This window comes from Temnothorax americanus, unplaced genomic scaffold (assembly GCF_048541705.1).
Source record: "Temnothorax americanus isolate GAGA-0224 unplaced genomic scaffold, ASM4854170v1 Scaffold5, whole genome shotgun sequence".
NCBI lineage: Eukaryota > Metazoa > Arthropoda > Insecta > Hymenoptera > Formicidae > Temnothorax > Temnothorax americanus.
In genome coordinates this window covers 3,993,342-4,014,879 of record NW_027509657.1, presented here as the reverse complement: position 1 = coordinate 4,014,879, position 21,538 = coordinate 3,993,342, and the positions used below count along the sequence as shown (strand labels likewise).

General features: G+C 37.7%; 3 protein-coding genes across 6 annotated transcripts in view; 1 reads left to right on the top strand and 2 right to left on the bottom strand.

The window, feature by feature from the left end:
* The first annotated feature begins 241 nt into the window (after positions 1-241).
* Positions 242-21,538, top strand: part of LOC143904090 (uncharacterized) — an 83,183-nt gene continuing 61,886 nt past the window's right edge. The window contains exon 1 of one of the 2 annotated variants that reach the window (XM_077418377.1): positions 242-790. The gene's annotated coding sequence lies outside the window, so the exon portion shown is untranslated. The remainder of the gene's footprint in view (positions 791-21,538) is intronic. The other variant, XM_077418381.1, reaches the window with a different exon arrangement.
* On the bottom strand, positions 7,061-9,811 carry LOC143904105 (uncharacterized). Its single transcript, XM_077418427.1, has one exon. It carries the CDS (start codon positions 8,804-8,806, stop codon positions 7,898-7,900), a length of 909 nt encoding a protein of 302 aa, XP_077274553.1. The 5' UTR covers positions 8,807-9,811; the 3' UTR covers positions 7,061-7,897.
* Positions 9,967-21,538, bottom strand: part of Xport-a (exit protein of rhodopsin and TRP A) — a 33,178-nt gene continuing 21,606 nt past the window's right edge. The window contains exons 1-2 of one of the 3 annotated variants that reach the window (XM_077418437.1): positions 13,073-13,231; positions 9,967-10,318 (exon numbers count right to left, since the gene is read on the bottom strand). In XM_077418437.1, the coding sequence (XP_077274563.1) occupies positions 10,029-10,307 (279 nt within the window). In that variant the 5' untranslated portion in view covers positions 10,308-10,318; positions 13,073-13,231 and the 3' untranslated portion in view covers positions 9,967-10,028. Of the gene's footprint in view, positions 10,319-13,072; positions 13,232-21,538 lie in introns of those variants that run through there. The other 2 variants (XM_077418439.1, XM_077418438.1) reach the window with 2 other exon arrangements.

The following is a 21,538-nucleotide window of genomic DNA, read 5'->3' as shown; positions in this document are numbered from 1 at the left end:
ATTCCGAAAAGTTCTATAATATGTGTCCTGGGACATCAAGTCCCAGCAGGTCGCGCAGCAGATGATTGATGGGTGTAAACCTAGAGACACATTATTCAATAATAATGTTTCAGAATGTTGAACGATCCAGCATCCGTCTTTCACGGACGGAGATTCTATGTTACCAACAACTAATGAGCATTGGCAGGCTATTGTTCAAACGGGCCCGGAGCCTGCTACGGGTTGATCTTGTCCCAGGCCCCAGCAGGTCGCGCGGCAGGTGGTTGGGTCCCTTCTCCTGCGCCTGCCACCAGCAGGGACTACGGGGGACCAGCGGGTTGCCACCTGCGCGACGATTGGTCAGTTTGCAGGCAGGTCAAAACGGCAACACATCGCTCGGTCGGCGTTCGCCACACTTATCTGCCGCTTCGAAGCGGAGCGCGCGGTCCCCGCGGCCTCGCATTTTTCGTGTCTTATCCGCGGCGATTGGCACATGTACGAAAGACCGTTCATCGCAGTGCGTAATCCCGAGAAATAGGAGAGCACGGGCGACGCGGTGGCCCGGAGAAGATCGAGTCAGGATCTGTGTGTTGCAAATTTCGGAGTTGCGCCGAGGAGTTGTTCAAACGAACGCAGGACGATGCGGCGCGCAGGGCACCCGGGTGTTTTGACATTTGCGACGTATAGTTATATTTTATCACGGTGATATCGACGAGAGTGCTCTAGGATACGCGCGAGCGACAGTGGTCGGTGACGGTGAATGACGAGGGAGGCATTGACGGAGCGGAGCGCGGCACAAACAAGCTACGAGGTGAGTGGACTCCGTTTTGGTTGCGTTTTGACCGTTTGCTCTAAGAGGTTAAGTTGGGTGCCCTGCTGGGGTCCCGCGATACCACCTCCCCCAATCCCCGCCCGCCTCCTCCCCAGCCCCCAGTCCCCCCAGCCGCGAATGGACCGACACGGACAATACGGCCCTCCGGAGAGTCCAGCGAAGGGCACCCGGGTCCATTCCGACCGAAAGGTCCTTTGAACGGTCGGAATGCGTGTGCCGGCGCATCTCCTTCGTCCCCGCTCCTTCTTCTACTCATCCGGATCCTTCTTTATTTCGTATTCCCGTCCATTTCACTCTCACTCCGTCGCGTCGCTCTGTGTGATTCTCTTGAATTTTCGACTCTTTTGATCTATTTTCGAACTAGTCTTGGTTGCTAAACGCACGAAGAGTTACGTCAATTTTTAATAAGCGTCTCCTCATTCATTGTTTCACCAATATTTCCCTGTGTATATCGCGAAAATTATTCCCACTATCTTTAGAATTACTCTCATAATTACCGTCTTTGCTATCGCTACAATTCACTCGCCCTGATAATTAGTAGATATTATTATTTATTTTCGTCTCGCTTTATCTTCCACTTATCGCAAGTAATTATTGCGATACGAGTAATTATTATGACGCAGTACGCCAATGTATATTTTATTAATAGCTCGCGTCAAAGTATCAACCTGTATATCGAACCATAATAAAAAATTTCCCTTTTCCCTATCCCAATTCCTGTCCCTTTCCTCTTCCCTCCTCTTTCCCCCCGTGACCTTTCCTTTGGAATGTGCTTCTCGAGGGCTCCGGCATATTTCTGATCGTAGAATCATCCGCAACAGGTCCCTGTCTAGAGTTTCGAGCTCCCACTTCTGCCCGCTAGAAATACGAGCGATTTCATACTCGAGCCGTGCCGGTTTTCGACTTTCAGAATCAACGGTCCCGATAACGATTACAAAAATCAAACAAGTTTGTCGCCACGAGTGTGAACACGCGTCGAGCTAATTAATATAATTCTGGAATAATTTACGAGCTTCCCTCACTGGTTCTTGCGCTGGTTTAAATCGGATTTATAAGACTGTTATGTCTTGCTCAGGTGAACGTATTCGTATGATAATCCTTAAAACTTGCCATTCATCGAAATGAGTTTAACAGTATCAAGTCATCTTCCTATCTTCGCGCGCGCGCGAGGATAGAATGATGACTTGATATACTGTTAACACTAAGAGAAAAACGGAATAATTTAAAACTAATGTGATGATATTTTCAAGACGCGATGGCATCGCAGGAATAAATTTATTTCTCGGTGTTACGATCTTATTGTGTTAATAAAACATCGACGACAAATTCAGAACGGTGTTAATGAATGCAATTAATATGCTATAAATGTCGACTCAATGTCGACTAATTCTAAATTACTATATTTTATTTTCGTCCATATTTGATAATATAATAAATATCTTTCTTGCCTCTCTTTTAATATTTATAATCTCTTCCTCGATAACATAAATAATCCGCAATATAAATATAAATTTAAACATTTAAATTTTATATTTTAATATCTCAAATTCTTATCCGCTCATCTGTCTCACCTAATACTCGTGTCAGTTTTGACTGTGCAACAGTGAATGAAAAAATTAAATTAAATATTTTTAATTTTTTGCGACGTTCTGCCGCAGTATAAATTCTCACGAAGATTATTGTTTCGGTTATACCCACACGAATGCCTAAATCTACGCGACGGATCCGGGCGAGGAAACCGGAGCAGTTTCGGCGCGCGGCACCTTTTCGCGCGTACGTACGTACGTACGTGCCGTTGTCGTACGTGCTTTGAAAATCACGCACAAATACCGTTGCATTAAGGTCGTTCACTTATCTACCTACCGACTGTGATTCAGCGCAGGAGTAGCTACCGGTGTTTTACGCGACACAAATCGTGGAAGAAAATGAATACGTGTGTCTTATGTCTTTCTGGCGGGTGTCGTATTACGACGCTGCTCCTGCACGCCGGATGACGATTTCGGTCGAAGCTCGCGTGCGACGATTTTGAGAAGCTAAAACTTCCAAGTACTGAAGCGGACTCCTGCTAAAAGTCCAACACGATCTGGCAATAATAATCTTTACCTGACATCTCGATTCGATTGTTAACCGTCACGTTCTGGGCGCGTATACGTGCTTCAATGAGATACCATTGCCATCAGTTATTCGATTTGAACGTAAACGTTTAGAAAATCGTGTCATTGTGCATCCAGCGTGAGCCAGGTTTTCTTCAGAAAAAAAAGTTGTGACCCAAATAATACTTCTGACAATACTTGCCTTTGCTGCCTGAAATAATAGTATACCTCTAACGGAAAAAGAAATCAACTCTATCCTAGAATGCTGAGAAATGTAAAGCAGTCTTAGAAACAATACGGTTATGATTCTGTTATAATAAAATGAATAATGTCGATTCGATTTCTCTAATGTCAAGGTTTCCGCAGATAATTTAATTATGCGTGTGTAAAAATTACGAGCAATTTATTACGAGAATTACATAATTATGGCATTACATTCTGGACAATGTCGCGGAAATTTAATGAAAAGATCGCCAATCCCGTTCACGTTGAAATTACGCGTTGCACGGAAAATTATATAAGTCCGATGAACGGTTTAAAGAACAAGTATTGCAGCTATCGTTCCCTGAATACGTATTTATCGGTTACGTACGAAAATGTCAGAAGACGCGACCTTGCACGTGCACGCATGACGCAGACTGTGCGCTTGTCACGTGAATGAATTCCGCATATAGTTTTAATCGTCCGGCATCGAGCCGAAGTGAAACGCGCTCTCCCGCAAGTTATAGCATTATTAATTCGCAGGTGTAAATCACGTCACACCCCAAATCGCTCGCACACGCGTGATACCACGAGATCCAATTAACCACGCTGGCGGCTGCAACCAATGCTTCTTCTTCTTCTTAAATTTTTATTGGCTCGTGCCTCTTGTCAGAGAGCAATACGGCCAACTGCAACCAATGCAACTGATAATCTTCTTTAGGAAATCCATTATGGAGCGGGATGCGCGGTGCGCGCGAGGAAGCAGGAGAAGAAGGACACGGCGCGGGCGGCGCAAAAGTGAAACTAGATTTTCTCCGATGCCTATTCATGCAATTCGTGAAGGCGCGCGCTTCACGGTTCATTTGCGAATCTCTTCTAATTGCTCCAAAATTCCGCTCCTCTTCGCCAGTCGCCGCGAAGCTTGAAAAACGGCGAGGAAATTAAGGATTCCGGACTACTTTCTTCTCGCCGAAACTGAGAAAGTAGGGTCACGTTGTCGGGGCTCCTCGAGGCGTTTATTACGTGTAATTGTTTTGAGGAAATCGCGGGTCTTGTGACGTGACGTGACACATTAAGATTATCTTCTGCATGTGTATATTATTTTCAAGAGAAGCGTACTTTCTCACACCGATACTTCAATAAAATAAACAATTTCTTTATTTATGGAGTAAGAGATGTATGTAGGTCTCGAGATAAATTCCCTTCCAGTCTTCTGGAAAAAAAAAACGATCGATAATACGGAAATTAAAATCCGAATTTCTGGGATCTATAGACGCGCGCATTTCACGTAACAGTATATTTAAACAGTAGGTAGTAAGATAGTAAATTTTTGATATTACGAGAGTGATGAGAGTCATCATCGATCATTACCCTGGAGGCGAGTGTAACGTACGCATCATACCTAAGTCATACGATTAACAAAACCCGACCTCGTCCGTACCTTTCTCAACCGTTCGCCAGTATTCCGCGGAAGTAGATCGAGATATCTGTGCGCCACGCTATCGTCCGCATTATAATTCTTACGATGCGAGAGAGGAGCAAGATAAAACAAGCGTAGCGCCAAATCAGGGCGCGCGCGGAAAGTCGTTACGAGAAATCGACGACCACCGTAATGAGGCCATTGCCGGTGTATTTTCTCAATTACATAGGAAATTACCCCCGCGCGTCCCACGACCACTCCTCTCTCGACATCATTTTTTCATCGTGCGCGCGCGAGGAAATGCCGCGTCGTTACGATACGCAAAAAGACAACTTTTGTAAAAAGTATACTTTTGCAAAACGATACCCGGCAAATGATTTGATAGACGAGCCCAATCCTGTGCACAATTTTCGCGATTCGCGAATTCGCCGTACCACTATGCAGATATATAAAGTTGCACTTTGCGCTCTCTGTCGCAAAAATTCTAATGTGTCATTCAATTGTGACCGATTAATAATAAATAATGAGTGCGATGTACGCAGGCTCCTTTCTCCTTCTCAATCAGCGTCTTTTCATTCGCGGCACGTGCTCGGATAAGGAATCTCGAGATCTGCGCGAATACGCCAGTACGACTTCGATCATCGACCTGATGCATATTCTCGACTCGAATTAGAACGCAGTCTTTTATCACGTAAATAAAAATTAAATCTGGAATTAAACGTACACTTGCCATGGTTGCGCAACCAAAGACTTACACGGCGAAAGAAACGGTTAGGGCTCGATCTAACATTCCTTATTGCAGAAAATTTTATGACGTATCAGACATTTCCGATTTGTACTAGTTCGCTACTTTATTCTGTAGATCTCCAGAATAAAATATATTTAAAGACATTTATAAATTCCATATTTAGAATTCCTTTTCTACGCTGCCGTATTATAGGTATGTGCCATGCAATTGACGTATAAACGTGATATATAGAACACATTTTGCATGTATATATATAATGGCTCTTATTACACTGAATAATTCAATGACGTAATGCGGTGTCGTATATTCCCGAGCAAAGTTATTTTCTGCGTTACGCACGAACATTAGAACATTCTAAATAATCAAAAGTATAAATATGCAAATTGTTCTTCGCAAGATGTTAACAAGATGCTAACGAAATGTCCTTATTTTAAAATATTCGTGCTTTACCAACGCGCGACGTTACGCAAGTACTTTGCAAATTAATTTTGTTATTATACTACAATCAATTTGTATAAACTACCGTTTGCCGTTGTTTGATAATGATTCAGAAATATTTTGTTATTCCAATTGCGAAGGACAAAGGAGACGTTACGGTAAGCTCATCCTGTATTATTGTTATTCATACTTTGACATCACTGTTAGTATTCTTCAGCATACATTCACAGACGTCACCGGTTTTGAATGCAATCGATATCGCGCGCATTTAGCGAATGTAAATTGCTTTGATTTACGCAGTCAATTACCGAGGCTTTTTGAGGTAACAAAAATTATTAATACTGAGCGCTTTAACATGCGTATAGAAATGTGAACCGACAATCTAACGTGGTATCATTACGTGGTTAATGTGGCAGGGAAATGAAAATCACGACCATCCAAAGTAATATTTATTGCTTTAAATTACTCAATTATCATAATTGCTTCTGTAACTGTATGCTTTGTATCTGACTGTATATTTTATTGCTAAAATAAAACAATTTAAAATAATTTATAATTTATAATTTTGCATTTTTGATTCAATAATTATCAATATTATTAATATGGTCCTATTCTATAAAAATAATATATTTATTCATGTCAAAGAGAACTATAGGACATGTAAAAAGTTATTTAATTTATGTCGCATTTATATCAAAAATTAAAATTTATATTTCAAAGTGATATCAGTAATAAAAATGCACATTTAAAAACAAATGTAAATGTAACAATTGTAAATTTAAATTAAAAAATAAGAATTATGTAGACCTTCAACAACTGTTCTTATAATTCACTGATAATGAATAAATTATCTTATTTTATTTACATTTGCATTTAACTGAAACGAAACAGTTGATTTACATGGACGATATATCCGTTGACAAATTAATTTCAATGACAGCAATGAAATTAGTATAAAGATATGTGATGCAATGCAAACATTATTATTAATTTAAACGCATTATGAAAAAAAAGGATTTTTCTCGTTTACTTGCGACGTACACATTTCGGAAAATGAGTGTGCGATTATACTTATTCTGCTTATTAAGATTACTTGGTTTTACTTTCGAGCGCAAACAGAAGCAAAACGTGATTGCTTTGCTGTTAGTTGCTCGCGTAGGTTTTATTACTTAATAAGAAATGCGGTAACGTCTTGTTAAAAAGAAGCTTTAAAACGCTTCGACCTTACTCGTTCTTCCTTGAAATTACATTTGCAAAACATCTCCCACGCGTGTCATTCGACGATTACTTGACGACATTTGTCATCTTTACATAACGCGACAAACGCTGTTCATTTTTGCGGGGGGGGGGGGCACGCTCATATATCAATTTTTAATTTTATCCTTCAGCATATGCAATGAGATACGTGCAGACGAATTGCGCGTTTAAACGTGCTTTTTCGATTTTTCCGCTGGACAAGTGTTTCCGATACGGCACCATCGTATATCGCGATTTCTCTGACTTCTCACGGTCACTCGCTAGTTTCTCCTCGTATAGAACCTCTTTTCGCAAGGTCAAAGGACAGTGGTGTCTTACTTAATGATCCTATTCGTTTCACTTATATCTGTCCTGGATTCGAAACGTCCTTAGGCAGCGAAAACTTATCTTCGACTGATACCATAATTATCGCTTCGATAAATTGCTGAGTTCATAAAATAAATCAGATTTATTATAGCATAGAACGCGCGCATAGCAAGAAACATTTAGAGAATTAAATTTATGCTAAATACGGATAATTTATATCTGACTTAGAAAAATGAAATGCTAACGTAAAAAATATTTATTATATTGAATCAAGATTTAATTGTGCCTAAAAAGATAGTGATACATTGTTTTATATTAAAACTAATATACGATTACACGTCATAGCCTTATTTCATCCTGCTCAAGTTCATTCTGAACTGAATAAATTGCAATGCACCAGCAAAAACATGAGAAGATCTGCACACTACATCTATCATCATCGTCATTAATAAAGACGCGAAACTAATTGTACAGAGATGTATTCTAATAACAGTCGCGCAGCCTTCTGCCTCAGCTCTCTCAGCATGTTCCTAAGCCCTTCGGTGTCCCGCCGTTAATGCACAACTTTTTCCACGGGATCTAATACTAGCAAATTCACCGCGACGGCGCTCATCAAGCACCAGTCACGGCCACGTGGTGGTTTCCCCGCAGGAAGTCTCGTCCTCCAAGGTCAGGGGACAGAACTCTTCCGCGGTAACCCTATCCAAGTCGCCGATATCCGCCTTGGGCTTGAATGGCAATTCCGATACGAGAACCCCTTCCTTACGGACCCTCTGATCCTTCTCCTCTTCTTCGAACTCTGAGAAATCGTCGTCTCCGTCGTCCCTGGTCCTCGCGGCGGCGAAATCAACATCGGTCAGAACGAGCGTGTTCACCCTTCGATTCCTCGGCATTTTCCGCGATATCTCCTTCAAGACCTCTTTCGAAGCACGCAACAATGTCTTCTTGTCGAGACGACGTCGCGGTTTCTCGGCACGACTCGTGGACGCGGGGCGCGGAAGTACGCTCCCCTCGATCGTAGCCTCTTCGCGGTCAGCGTCCTGATTGATGGCACCCGGTCGCTGTTCTTTATCGCGCGTGTCGCTGCCGCTCGAAGGAGATTTCCTACTTTCCTGCGCCGATCGGGCCGCGTTCGCCGGGAATGTATTTTTCTCGGTGGTACCGGCGCCGACGGCGACCGCGATTTCGCTGGTGCCACCTGCCACCGCTTCCTCCGGTTTCTTCCCGTTCGAAACGATCGCGCGCGGACAGGCGTCTGCGATGTCGGCCGGGCATGCCACGTTGGAACCGTAGGTCTCCGCGATGCCGTGGCTCAAACTCGGCTCGGCTGGCAACGCGCTCGGAGCCGGCTCCTTATCGACAGCCCCGGCGCTCTCGACGTCGACCTTGATCCGCGGATGCTTGCGATACTCTTCCTGCAAGTAAGCGCGAAACTCGTCCTGGAAGTATCCGTCGATTATCTTCCAGACGATAGCGCTATACCAGCCCAATATGCTGACCAGAAACACCCCGCGAATAACGAACGTTAGCATGACAAAGCCTTGCGGTTAATTATTGCAATGCGATATTATAACATTCCATGTAGAATATTGCAGTATAAATGTATCCTAAATATACTATTACTTATACAAATTTAACGGTTAATATGATCAAGCCGATACATTGATAGAAGACTGATATCTCTGTTTGAGACGTACGCTTTTGGGAGTAGTGCTTATAAATACTTTGAATTTTCAGGGCACAAGTCAAAGTTGAGAATATAAACAAAACTATTAGTCTTCTATTATTATTGATGAGAGACATGCTAAGAATTAATAAGTAAATTTGATATAAAATTTCAAGATCTTACACATTCTGTCATACATTTGAAGTTTTCATAATTCACTTGGCTCATAAGCATTTTGATATTTATTTATTTGAAAATTATTCAATTATGTCAAAATACTTCTCATTAAATTATATATTTGCAATTTGTAATCTTTTTTTTATAAATTATGCATTTTTAATTTCTTGTTACCAAATATTGATATTATAAAAGCCTTTTATAAATTTTTTGTCAAGATAATTATAAGTGCTACTGTAAATTATCATTAAAACTGTTTTAATCTAATTGAGAATTAAAACAGTCCGATTTAATAACTGACTTATTTGTCAGTTCCTCTAAAAGTTATACGACTGATGGATCTATGAAAGTTTACTCCTTCAAAATAACGAACTTCTGGCAAGAAAAATATAGGGAAGAGTTTTATCTTATACAAATATCACGATCTGCACAAATCTGACTTTCAAACGCTGCGCGAAAAAGAAGTTCTGTCACAGTTCTGTTTACCCATTTTGTGGCATTTGTAAGAATATTAAATCTTGTGAAAGTCGACGATTGTTTCTCGTTTATCTTCCTAGATCTATCTAGATTTAATTACCTATTAAACAATTAAATATTTTTTATATGACTTATATTATAATTAATAAACAACAGTTGGCGTATAATAACAATCAATAACAATTTCTGTAAAGTTAATACCTATCTATTCTCTATTATCAGTGCCCACTTGTTTTGATATTAACACCTAATTTAAGATATCACTCGAGATTATCAATGATATGAGAGATAAAGATAAAACATTGATGTTAAACAGATATGTTTAACAATTCTACAATTGAGAATAATATTGCCATGGTTATTTAAAACAGATTAAATGACAACGTTATTTATTCTATTCCTCGATTGATATCATTTAATCATTTAATCTTCTTTTAATCTTCTTCTCCCATGAAATAGTCTTTGATGATGTAGAAGGATTCTTTCATGTTCGGCCAAGCCATAGTCACGAAGACCAAAATCGAATTCGCGATCACGAAGAGTCGCATCATTTCGGCACCGGTGCTGGATCGAAGCCAATTTCCGAAGCCTTGATTCTCGTCATCGCTCAAATTTCCCGAATCTGAGTTCTCCGTTGCTTTGCCTCCATTCTGACAACCTCCAGTCTTACTACCTTTATTCTCGTTGTTCCCACGTTTCTTCATACTGATCATATAACAATCATCTGCAAGTATTGATTTCAATGCTAGATATCATATAGAAATACACCTTCCGTATGCTCCACGCATGTAATTGTTATGAAAATGTATAATTTGTATAATAGACATTATGTTTTCAAAGATAAATGAATAAAATCAAGAAAATAAATCACGTTCACACGCATAAAAGTTCACGGAGCTCTATGTGAAATGTAACGAATAATATTTTGAGTATACTCTTATAAAAAAATCGAAGGAATGTCAAGGATTGTCACTAGATAACGTTAACATTATACGTTTAGAATTTTAATCCAATCTAGTCCAAATCAAGGAAATTGATTACCGTGCTTCGTTCTTCTACTGGTATACCAGATCACGTAATTCCGATTATCAACTAATAATTCAAATCGCGAATTCAAAGAAAATTGTCTCGCTACGTGATATGACGATTTACGATAATCGGTGAATCTCCTGGGAGGAGATGAAATTAAAAGCGTCCACGTATATTCCCGAGATATACGTGTGCATGAGCACAGTTACACGTGACATTCCTGCGCGTACAAGAAACGTGCATAAAGAGTGGGTGTGATGACCGCGATCAACGCATCGAGTCTACATACACCCTCCAACCGTCGCATACAAAATTCAAATTACAGAAAAATATTCATGATTCATCACATACTCTCTCAACATAAACTATTACAATAATAATTTTTTTAAAATTACCATTAACTATAATAATTATTAATTATGTTATTTGAAAGTGCAAAAAAACATAATGAAAATTTGGTGTTAAAACAAAATAAAATTTGATATTTTTAGAATGAAAAATTTTCATATGTAAAACTAATAAAAAATTTTTTCCCTAAATGCCAATCTTTCAATTCTTACATAAAATAATGAATAATATGTAGTTAAACTATATGTTGTATCCGCGTTTATATCAAAACTGTGAGTAAGGGACACTTACAAGGTGGATCAAAAGAACTATGAAAATGTATAACTCGCGTAATATTTGCTCGCGTCAATTCGTATACGCAATTCAAAGCTAATTTACTCGATGGCATCAAACAGCATTAATAACTTCTCTTTTTCACCTCGTGATCTGTGAAGCTACGAATATGGATCTTGGCAGATCAAAGTTTACGGTATTATACCAAGTAAATTGCAAGGAGGAATAGTGGAATCGTTATCGACAAAGAACAGCCTTCGCCAGAGCAGATCGTTCTCTCTACAATGCTCAATTCCCCTCTCCCTTCCTCTCTCTCGCTCTCCCTCTTTCTCTCTTTCTCTCTTTCTCTCGCTCCATCCCCCTATCTCGAGACTGTCGCCCGGGTCTTTCCAGTGACTGGCTAGTTATCAAAATTTCGACTCTATTGTTCACACTTCAACGATGAATAATAGGGATACGATAGGATCACGAGGGAGAATTGATGGAAACAGGTCGGCAGAAGATTTCAAATTATGTAGTTACAAAGGTCAACGATTGATCGTAATTGAATTTGATACAGAATATTCCGCGTCGCTCTTACGATTGGTAAAAGGTGTGTCGATGGCAACAAAACAAATCGATAAATGCTGATTTGTTTCACAAATGTGCCGACACGCTTCGTCATGGGCATGGGAAATAAAAGGCTGATAAAAATATATTCACGTGAATAATGAAATAATACGAAATCCTCGAAATCATTGACAACTATCTGCTAGAGATAGCATCAAAGCTACAACACATACATATTATTAAGTATACGTAATAATATCTATACATGAAGGCCAAAGATGGCAGAAGAGTATTGAGAACATAGCAAGTGAAAATCGATCTAGGTCCATCAGACGTCGACTGTTGACGCTAGTTGCATAATTGCTCGTCCTATAATTAAATGGATTCAGTATATGTTACGTCACGAACGGAAAGTTGGTCACTACGAGGTAACAGTACAGCGTACTGTCCCCGATGCTCCACTTCGGAAGTCGCCCGTCGAGCGCTTAGTTAGAAAAGTTGCCTCGGTCGTTATTCCTATTCGAACGCGCACCCGGCCGGCTTTGTCCGTTATCGAAAACGATGCGCGCGTAAATGAGAACTAGTAGTTGATAACGCGTCATCGGTATATCGACAAGGATAAAATCGGTTCCCAGGTTCTAAATTCGCGTTCGGAACCAGTTACTGGAGAAACAATCGTACGCAATAAAGTGTGCATGGAACGCGCGACTGCGCGCAACGAAACGTGCAGATCCGCGCCACAGAACTTGCGGTCAGCGAACGAGGAAATTACAACGACGACGCAGTTATCGGCAAAGGACAGTCCTCGGGGCTGTGCGCGATCATTTCTATGGAAAGTGATATGTCCGGCGAGTCCTCATTCTCGGCGCATCCCTTCACCGTAAGTCGAACCGTTCTATTGTGTGCGCGGAAGTTGAATCTCTCCTCCCATTGCTCTCTCGCGTAGCACAAACCGTAGTTGGTAAATTTCAACTATCAGCGTTGGATATGATAGCTGAACACCGTTATTACATGTTGTCTCACCGATATTGCCAAATATTTGACTAGTTACAAAGAAATGAGTTTAGGAACAGGAGATCATGAATATTTGTCTTATCGACTTAAAAGTAAAAACCGATCTGCTTTTAGAATTTAACCCAATACGGTATAATGGAAAATATAATAACAAAAATTATAATTTATTTCTGGACAGAATAAATCATATTTTGAAAAATAATAAAATATATTTTTTTTTGTCCACTTGTACATGTCTTCGATTGTGATGTATCGACAAACTCACCATGGTACACGGTTAATCTTTCTCAACGACCGTAAATGTACGTTCGAATTCAAAGTAGCCTTACGTCTTTTACGGCTTTTTACGAAGCGTGAAATCCCGGCGACGTGACGCACGCAACAACTGCCACCAACGGTTTGCCGCTTTTCGCGTTTACTTTGCCGCGAGACGTGCCGATATAAGGCTTCTATAGGCTTGGTAAGCTCATTAAAAGATCTCACGGCAGTGCCGAGGGTTCTCGAAGGCTCGCACGGCGCGTGACAGCGTTTCTAAGTATCTAGTAAATTTAATAATGTTCAACCCCTTTACAACCCCTTTGTGTTATATTCTTATGTGCAATATCGCGCAATGTCAAAGTGAACTAACTTTGATGTACATTACATTTCGTTACGTATACGTGGCGACTATATATTAAAAAATAATTACACATTAAATATGATTCAATTGCAGTATTACATTCGATATTCAGTTAAATATTATAATTTTATGTTAAAAACGAAATTAAATAAGAGTCTAATAAATTCCCTATCTATTCATTTAAGTGTGATAATCTAAATGTACATATTTTGAACAAATATTGCGATGAGGAAGAGTTGCAACAAGATGAGATATTTACTGTTAAATTTGCAAATGTAGAACTGCAACAAAACTGCATAAATGATATAAGTTCAATATCTTTTTAACTCATTCGATTATTGATTTCTTTTAGGTATATGAACTCTATAATCGAATTTATCATGTCCCAATTTTCCTATGGCCTTCCCGTCATCGTTTATTCATATAATAGCACAATCCCGACTTGAACGATTATGTTGCGATCAAATACACAATCCGGTAATTACTATCCATGGCTTAATAAATCACCGATACATGAGGTGAAATCCGACGTTGTCATCTTCCAATCGATTAGATCACATGCAACATTTCCCATGTGGTGCTCTATGAAGAAGCTCGATTAATCACACGAGCTGTCTAAAATTTTGAATAGAAAATATACGTGGTCCCTACTTACACTACTCAGAGAACATATACATATATAAATAGCGCGATGTGTCGACTATTGCGATGTCGATTTATTGCGACATTGTAAAGAAAGCAGACTATTTCTTTATCTAAATATTTCAATTTCAATCGTGGCGAGAATTATTATGCAAATCTACACACAAGTAGGAAATATTGTATAAATACTATATTAAAATAAGTACAAATTATTACAGTTATCAATTCATAAGATTATTATAAATTTATCAGAGATATATATCCTTGAAACAAAGTTAAAAATAGAACGGATTCAAAATTCTGCGGCCGAAATAAGAACTCCCACTGTTTTCTACTCTTCCATCGAAGCCTTCGGAGACTAGCTTATTCCTGACGGAGAGATTGACTCGTAACGCGGTTATCCGGTACTTTGTTTCGCTGATAATGCCAAAGGCATCATAGATGCAGTTTATACCTACAGCAGCGGACGGATCCGGCACGCTCGATACAATTTTCTCCGAAAATATTATTTGCGCCGTCATGGAATATCATGCTATATAAAGTTTTAAAACAATCTCTATCGAGCCTAATTATTAAAAAAAAATTAAGAATCTTACATCAGGCGCTTTTACTATCAAAGGCGAATTGTTAAATGTATATATACACATCTTTAAATAAATTTAAATTATCGTAAAAAAGAATTTCGTAATTGTGAGTATTGTAATTCTCCTTATATAAATGCTATAAACAATCTAATATAATCTTTTTTATTTTTTAAACACTTTATTTTAAAAACATGTAAAAACACGTTTGTTTGTTAATTTAATATGCACAGAATTATTATGACACTGCAGATTATTTCGTTAATCCTATTTTTTTCTACTGTTTTCTACATAACATATTTATGTTTAAAAAAAAATGCATTATGCAGTCTTTTTAAATAAAATGAAGTGTTATTCTGCTACTACGGAGTCTCATATTCCCCCAGGGGTTCCTGACACAGGTAAAAACACGCTGTCGCCGTTCGCAGTGCCAATTTCTCGGATTACTCGTAAATACGTAGCGCGACGGAAAAAAGAAACGCGCTGAACTCGACGAAAAAGAACTTTGTCAAAGTAAGTGCAGCGTGACTATTGGTATTACGTTTCTCTCTGGAAAGACTCGACCAGATTCCAAGAGGTGTTGAACTATTTTTGCGTTCCCTCCGGCTGTTGCGACGCGCTCTCTCTCTCTCTCTCCCGCCGCTTATGGCGAGGAAAACTTCCGATCGGAATGAGAAACTCCCTAACGGTCGTGCATCGGTCGTTTTGCTGAGGAATTTCCAGGTCGCTCCTCGTAAGTAACATGTCTTGCACCGTCTGGATGGTGCGGGATCTCTCGGGAATGCTATACCGCGAACGCTGCATTCGACGTGCGTGTAACTAGACCGGCCTGTACTCAGAATAAGTGGCTTGGTTTAAATGCATCTCACCCTTTCTATAGATAAGCCTAATGAGTGGGATTTCTGGAGCTTCTGAATATTGAACGTATCAATATAATGATTAATGACGCTTCGGATAATTAATAATTGATACAATCCGTTGTCACTGAGAATAGATTTCGTTATTACCGGAATTATTAATATTTAATTAATTACATTTAATTATTAACTTAACTTATATTTAATTATTAACTGTTATTGGTATTCGTGTTATTGGTATGCTAATTTATGGTCAATGTGTCACACTTATAGAAACAAATCGATAAAGTAATGATCTTATAGAAATATTTTTTAACTAGATGAATTTTTTTAAAAATGTTACTATCTTCTATCGACGATTCCATTTCAGCTAACAGCATTAATAATTGTATCACATGCATTAACTATGTCATCTCCTCTTTTTTAACGCTGTCATGGCGAAAAATATTTTCGACTTCCCGCAATCAATGACAAAATTATACCGGCTGCATGCAAGAGCAATTATCATCGTGAATTATAATACGCAGAGCTATTAGATCACTTTTAGCTACGCAAAATTACGGCTGTTTGACCGGGCGTTGTGTGAGCAAACTGCTCTTCCGCGCACAAATACAAATGGATAGGGCAGGCCGCTAAAGTCCATGCAAAGTTAGTCGTCCGGCGCGATATGCAAACCCTTTCGCAAACTCTCCAGAAATGTCCAGCAATTTCGTTGGGAATTCTCGTAGCTGAGTTTAATTATTTACACGTCGGATTTATCGCACGGCGCACTTGGATTTTTAACGTATAGAAAAGCATTTGACACGAATTATGCAATTCCGTCTCTATGTCGATTTGAATAAATAATTTTCAAATAATTTGTAATTTGTTTCTCAGACGACCTTTTCATCCGAGCACCTCTTCATGACTCATTTACCTGCACATTGCACGAATTTCTTAGCGATCCTTACGCTATCTTATCTTATTCTGTGATGGATTCTTGTAACAAAATTCATAATTCAAAATATATAAGCTGACTATGTTAATGATAAGCTTATTATGTTACCAAGTAAATCTCAATTTGATACGACTACGGATTAAATCATGAATAATAAGGAAGAAATGAAGGGATGTTTAAGACAAAATCGAAGGTCAAGCAGCGTAGAGAAGTCTACGGTTTATAGCAGTTTTCATTATAGCCTTAAAAGCGTTGCTTCCCTTCTTATTCACTCAGAGCATCGCGCCGGTAGCTTCGTTAGAATTCTTCGTATAATTACGTTTCGTCATTGACGCAAACTTTATCGCTGCTTTAACGAAAGCCTTGTGTCTTGTGCTAATGTAAGTGTTTAAGCAGTCGTGAGCTTTTCTTGAACGATATTAAAGGGAATAGAATGATAAAACTTGGTAAATAATATGGAATTATTAAATATAAAACAAACGATCAACTGCTGTATATTTAATACAATTAGATACGGTAAATATATGCCATGTACCTATTTAGTAGCATTAATAATAATTATCACACATATGTAATCTGTTTTTTTTCTATAGATGCACACCGTGTAAATGACATAAATAATATACCAATATATTATTAAAATTTTTAGTAGATGTACTTATCACAAATTAGATTTGATTAATATTTATAAATTATTAATTAATACTAAATTAATAGATATCTATATAAAATCTATAAATTAATTCTATTAATCAAATGAAAAATTAAGACGTATTTACACGAATTCATCAAATATAAAGAATTTAATTAATACAGATTATTATTTTGTTAAATTGTTACGGGAATAAAAGCTTTCCAGTCAGCAACTTTTAACGTGGCGATATGTTCACCATTTATTTCGTAAAGTCATGCTTTATCTCCATCTGCCGACACAATTAGTCGGCTCGCAGATGTTTGCGCGAATACTTGATCCTCAACAAAGAATTAAAATTATGTTTAGATAGATAATTTGAGCAGGAAGATACACCGTGAATTTTTACATAAAAACATGACAATAAAGATACATACAGCTAGATCATGAAATAAATTTGAATTGTGCGCGCCATTGATTCCTGTGTATCACTGTTTTACAAATCTATATATATAAAACAAAGTCGGGTTAGTTACACCATTTATAACTCAAGAACGGCTGGACAGATTTTAATGATCTATGATTTGTTGGATTCGTCTCCGCCCCGAATAACATAACTAAAAAAAAAAAAAAAAAAAAAAAAAAAAAAAAAAAAAAAAAAATACCGGGGCCGGGGCGAAGCCCGGCGGGGCATGCTAGTATGAAATAAAACTATTTTTTAGAAAACCTATCATACAATTGTCGCGAACTCTTTCACCTTTCATATCATTTTAAAAATTTTAACATCTAAATGAATCGCTTTGTAGGAAAATCGAAATTTTTTATTCTTTGAAAGATAAAATTTCGCGATCTTTCAGATGTAATTATTAAATGCAAATTATTCCTGAATTATTCTTGGTTGCAAAAAGAAGCGAGTAACGGTTCGCGTTGGCGACGAGATACCTGTTTTTCATGCTAGAGAGGCAAGTAAGAAAGCGACTCGAGAGGAAAACCGTGATGACGCATTAATGAACTGATTCGACAGAATGTTGATGAATAGCATTTTGATATGAAGTATTACAAAGTTTTTAATTTATTTGCTCACAAACTTCTCATTAAAACAAAAATAAATATTACGATATCGCCTCTCTTACTTTTAAAATTTATACACGCATCTAATATGCGTTCGTATGCATATTGAGAAAAAATGAACGAAAACGTCACAGAAAGAAAGAATATCTTTTTAAAATGTCCTCGAAACAAATAAATATTTCTTCTCGCGCTGTATTTATCTGTTTCTAATATTTTCTTAATACAGCTGAACAGTTACGTTCCAATATTGTATATGTTGATATGCATTGGTAGTAATATTTGTTATTCATCGAATAATCTCATTGTACCATAGGATTACCATAGTCTGTGAGCGTAGAAAAATATTTATATCATGACGTGGCGATATGACATTCGCGAAATTTGCATTCGCGATGCTCATATGTCTCGTATGCGGGTAGTAAGTATAGATACGTGAGTTGCGTAAAGAATTATCCAAATATTCGTCACGCAAAATTATTAATCGCATTTTGTTCTTTCATGAAGTGTACATACCCCAGGAAAATTGCGCCCTATTAATCCTTTCAGGTATAAAGATATATGTGTTCCCATTACTTAAAGTCTATAATAACGCGCGTGCGTGTATTTCAAAAATTTATGAATGCTTAAGAATTTATACGGTTTATATAATTTTGTGAGCATATATTAATAATTTGTATTCCTCGTTTTATTATATTCAAAAAACTGTTAAAAACATACATATATTAAATAAACATTATAATTACGTGAAAAATAAAACTGCAATGGTTTTTAATATCTGTTATAATTATTATTATTTCCTGTATATTTTCTTTTATAAATTATTATTTTCATTTTAAATTAATTCCATAATATCTATAGTAAATAGAAAGTAATGATCACATTAAAATTATCGCTATTGACTAGTTTACGTAAAAACTGTTAATCAATATAAAGTACACTTATCTGCGACTCTTTTATCGCTTGTATATGGACTGTGAATAAGAGAAATAAGAGAACAACTCCATGCATAGGGCTATTAGGGGTTGCAAGCTGTCCATTTCGTTCGCACGACCAACGAATTTTTATCAAGAGACACGGTAGTGTCTCGCGCCAAGTACGCGCGAAGCGAGACGCACCGTGACTCTTTTACGCGAACGCATGAGTTGCGAGTATCCGAGATTTTGAGATCTCAATAACGAGTGAACGGATCAACTTCTAAGTAGGTTTGATCGATAGCTTGGGGTTTGATTTATAAATAAGAGTCTTTTTTTTTGTTACGTGCCCTACGAGCGAAGATATTGCAATGCAAAAACCAAATGTGGAAAATTTTTTTTTAAGAAACGTCCACGTCGGACAAAAATGGCGGCTGGTGTGTCACTTTCCCATTTTTGACACAAGAGTGCACTCGTGCACTGTCGCAGTGCGTGACAGTTTTTTACAACCTAGAAAAGGATAAGTGTAAGTGTGTGATAGTCGTGACCGTTGCCCCGTCGTGACAGATAGTGAAATATATATAAGTATTGACCGTAAAGAGCTGATGCCGAGAGATCTTTAAGAAGGAAGGTGTATCTACAAAATCGTACAAACACGTACGTATATGCTGCCTTGTAAATGTTGTCAAACTGTATGTTTACGCGAGCGTTACTTCTGTAGTAACTTACGATAATTTATGCCGGGATTACGATGAATTTAACGTAACGGGACGCGACGGACGCGAAGTAACGTAACGTGAACTTAAGAAATTACGATCGCCGTAATTTAAGATAACCTTAATCTTAACCTTCTATTCATACCAAGCTGTCAAATCATTTCTGAAATGCACGCTGCTTCACGTTACGGCGATCGTAATTTCTTAAGTTCACGTTACGTTACTTCGCGTCCGTCGCGTCCCGTTACGTTAAATTCATCGTAATCCCGGCATTACTCGTTTACGCGGGATGAATTATCATAAGTTGCTACATAATCTCCATTTACGTGGAGGAATTATCGTATAAGTTACTACGGAAGTAAAACGCTCGCGTAAACATAGTATACGTGACAGATAGTGTGTGTGTGTGTGTGTGTGTGTGTGTGTGTGTGTACTACGTTTACGCGAGTGTTACTTCTGTAGTAACTTACGATAATTTACTCGTTTACGCGGAGTAAATTATCGTAAGTTACTACAAAATCCCGTTTACGCAAAGGAATTATCGTAAGTTACTACAGAAGTAACGTTCGCGTAAACGTAGTGTGTGTGTGTGTGTGTGTGTGTGTGTGTGTGTGTGTGTAATTAAAATTATTTATATTTATATTATACATGTATATTATTTATTTAGTATTTATAGGATGATCTCTCGGCAGCAGGACGAGAAAAGCGGAAAAGCGACAACAATATTTCGATAGATTCGATAGATCGTATGGATGACATGCCCTTTTTAGAAGAGGATGTAGGCCAGTCATATTAGACATCGAACCTTCCAATTACTCTTTTCAGGTTCCAACTACCATGAATCGCTTTAATTTAAGGTGCTGTAAGTGGGATTAATTTTGCTTTGCATAATTAATGCGCATTAAAATGTTATTAACAATATTATCAACAAAAACGCAATTTTTTTTTATTTTTTCTCAAATATCTCTAAAACTAAGCAAGATAGGGTAATTAATTATACGTACCTTTTTTGTAGAGCGTAAAATTATCTACAATAATGATCTGAACAACATTTATCGTCAAGTCAGTCGTTTAGCTTGCACGCGCCGTCAAAGTCCGAGACTCGGATCTCGAAAACCCTCGATTTCATCGTTTTTTTGATGTTGCGTCGGTGATTTTTTTCAGTCATTTAAAATGGAATTAAAAATTTCCAAAAAATCACACATCATCTGAGAACTACAAAGAATACTTTTCAGGGTGTAACCGATTTTTTAGACCCTTTTTCTTTAGTTTGTTCTATGTAAGCAAAAATTTTGATTTTTTGGATTACTCTTAATTTTTTGCTGTTTTCAGACCTTAGAATTTATTTGAGACAAATTTTATCGTATGCATCTTGTTGTGGACGAAATTTGCAAGAAAAAAGGACCTTTGTCTTTTCTTCGTACGACGAACGCTGATTTTTTTATTCACGCGCAAAGTTATCCAATATTGCGCATAGGTCGGATAACGCTTGTTTTACACTAAAATAATTATTTTTTATTAAAATTTACGTAATTTTTCGCATTATTATTGAACCATATTGCAAAGCCGTTTTCAACACATTTCTCATGTTTACTTATTTATTAACAAATTGTTTATTTAAAAATTATTATAAACAATTAGAAAAACATGTTATAATCGTTGTACTCGTCGTCTCATATCAACTCGAAAAATGTTTTGAAAAATTTATTCATATTATTTATAACATTTTTATTCAAACATACAGGCAGTGCACCTTTGACTATTTT

Coding starts and splice junctions, on each gene's coding strand:
- LOC143904105 (XM_077418427.1), bottom strand. CDS start 8,806: ATGCTAACGTTCGTTATTCGCGGGGTGTTTCTGGTCAGCATATTGGGC.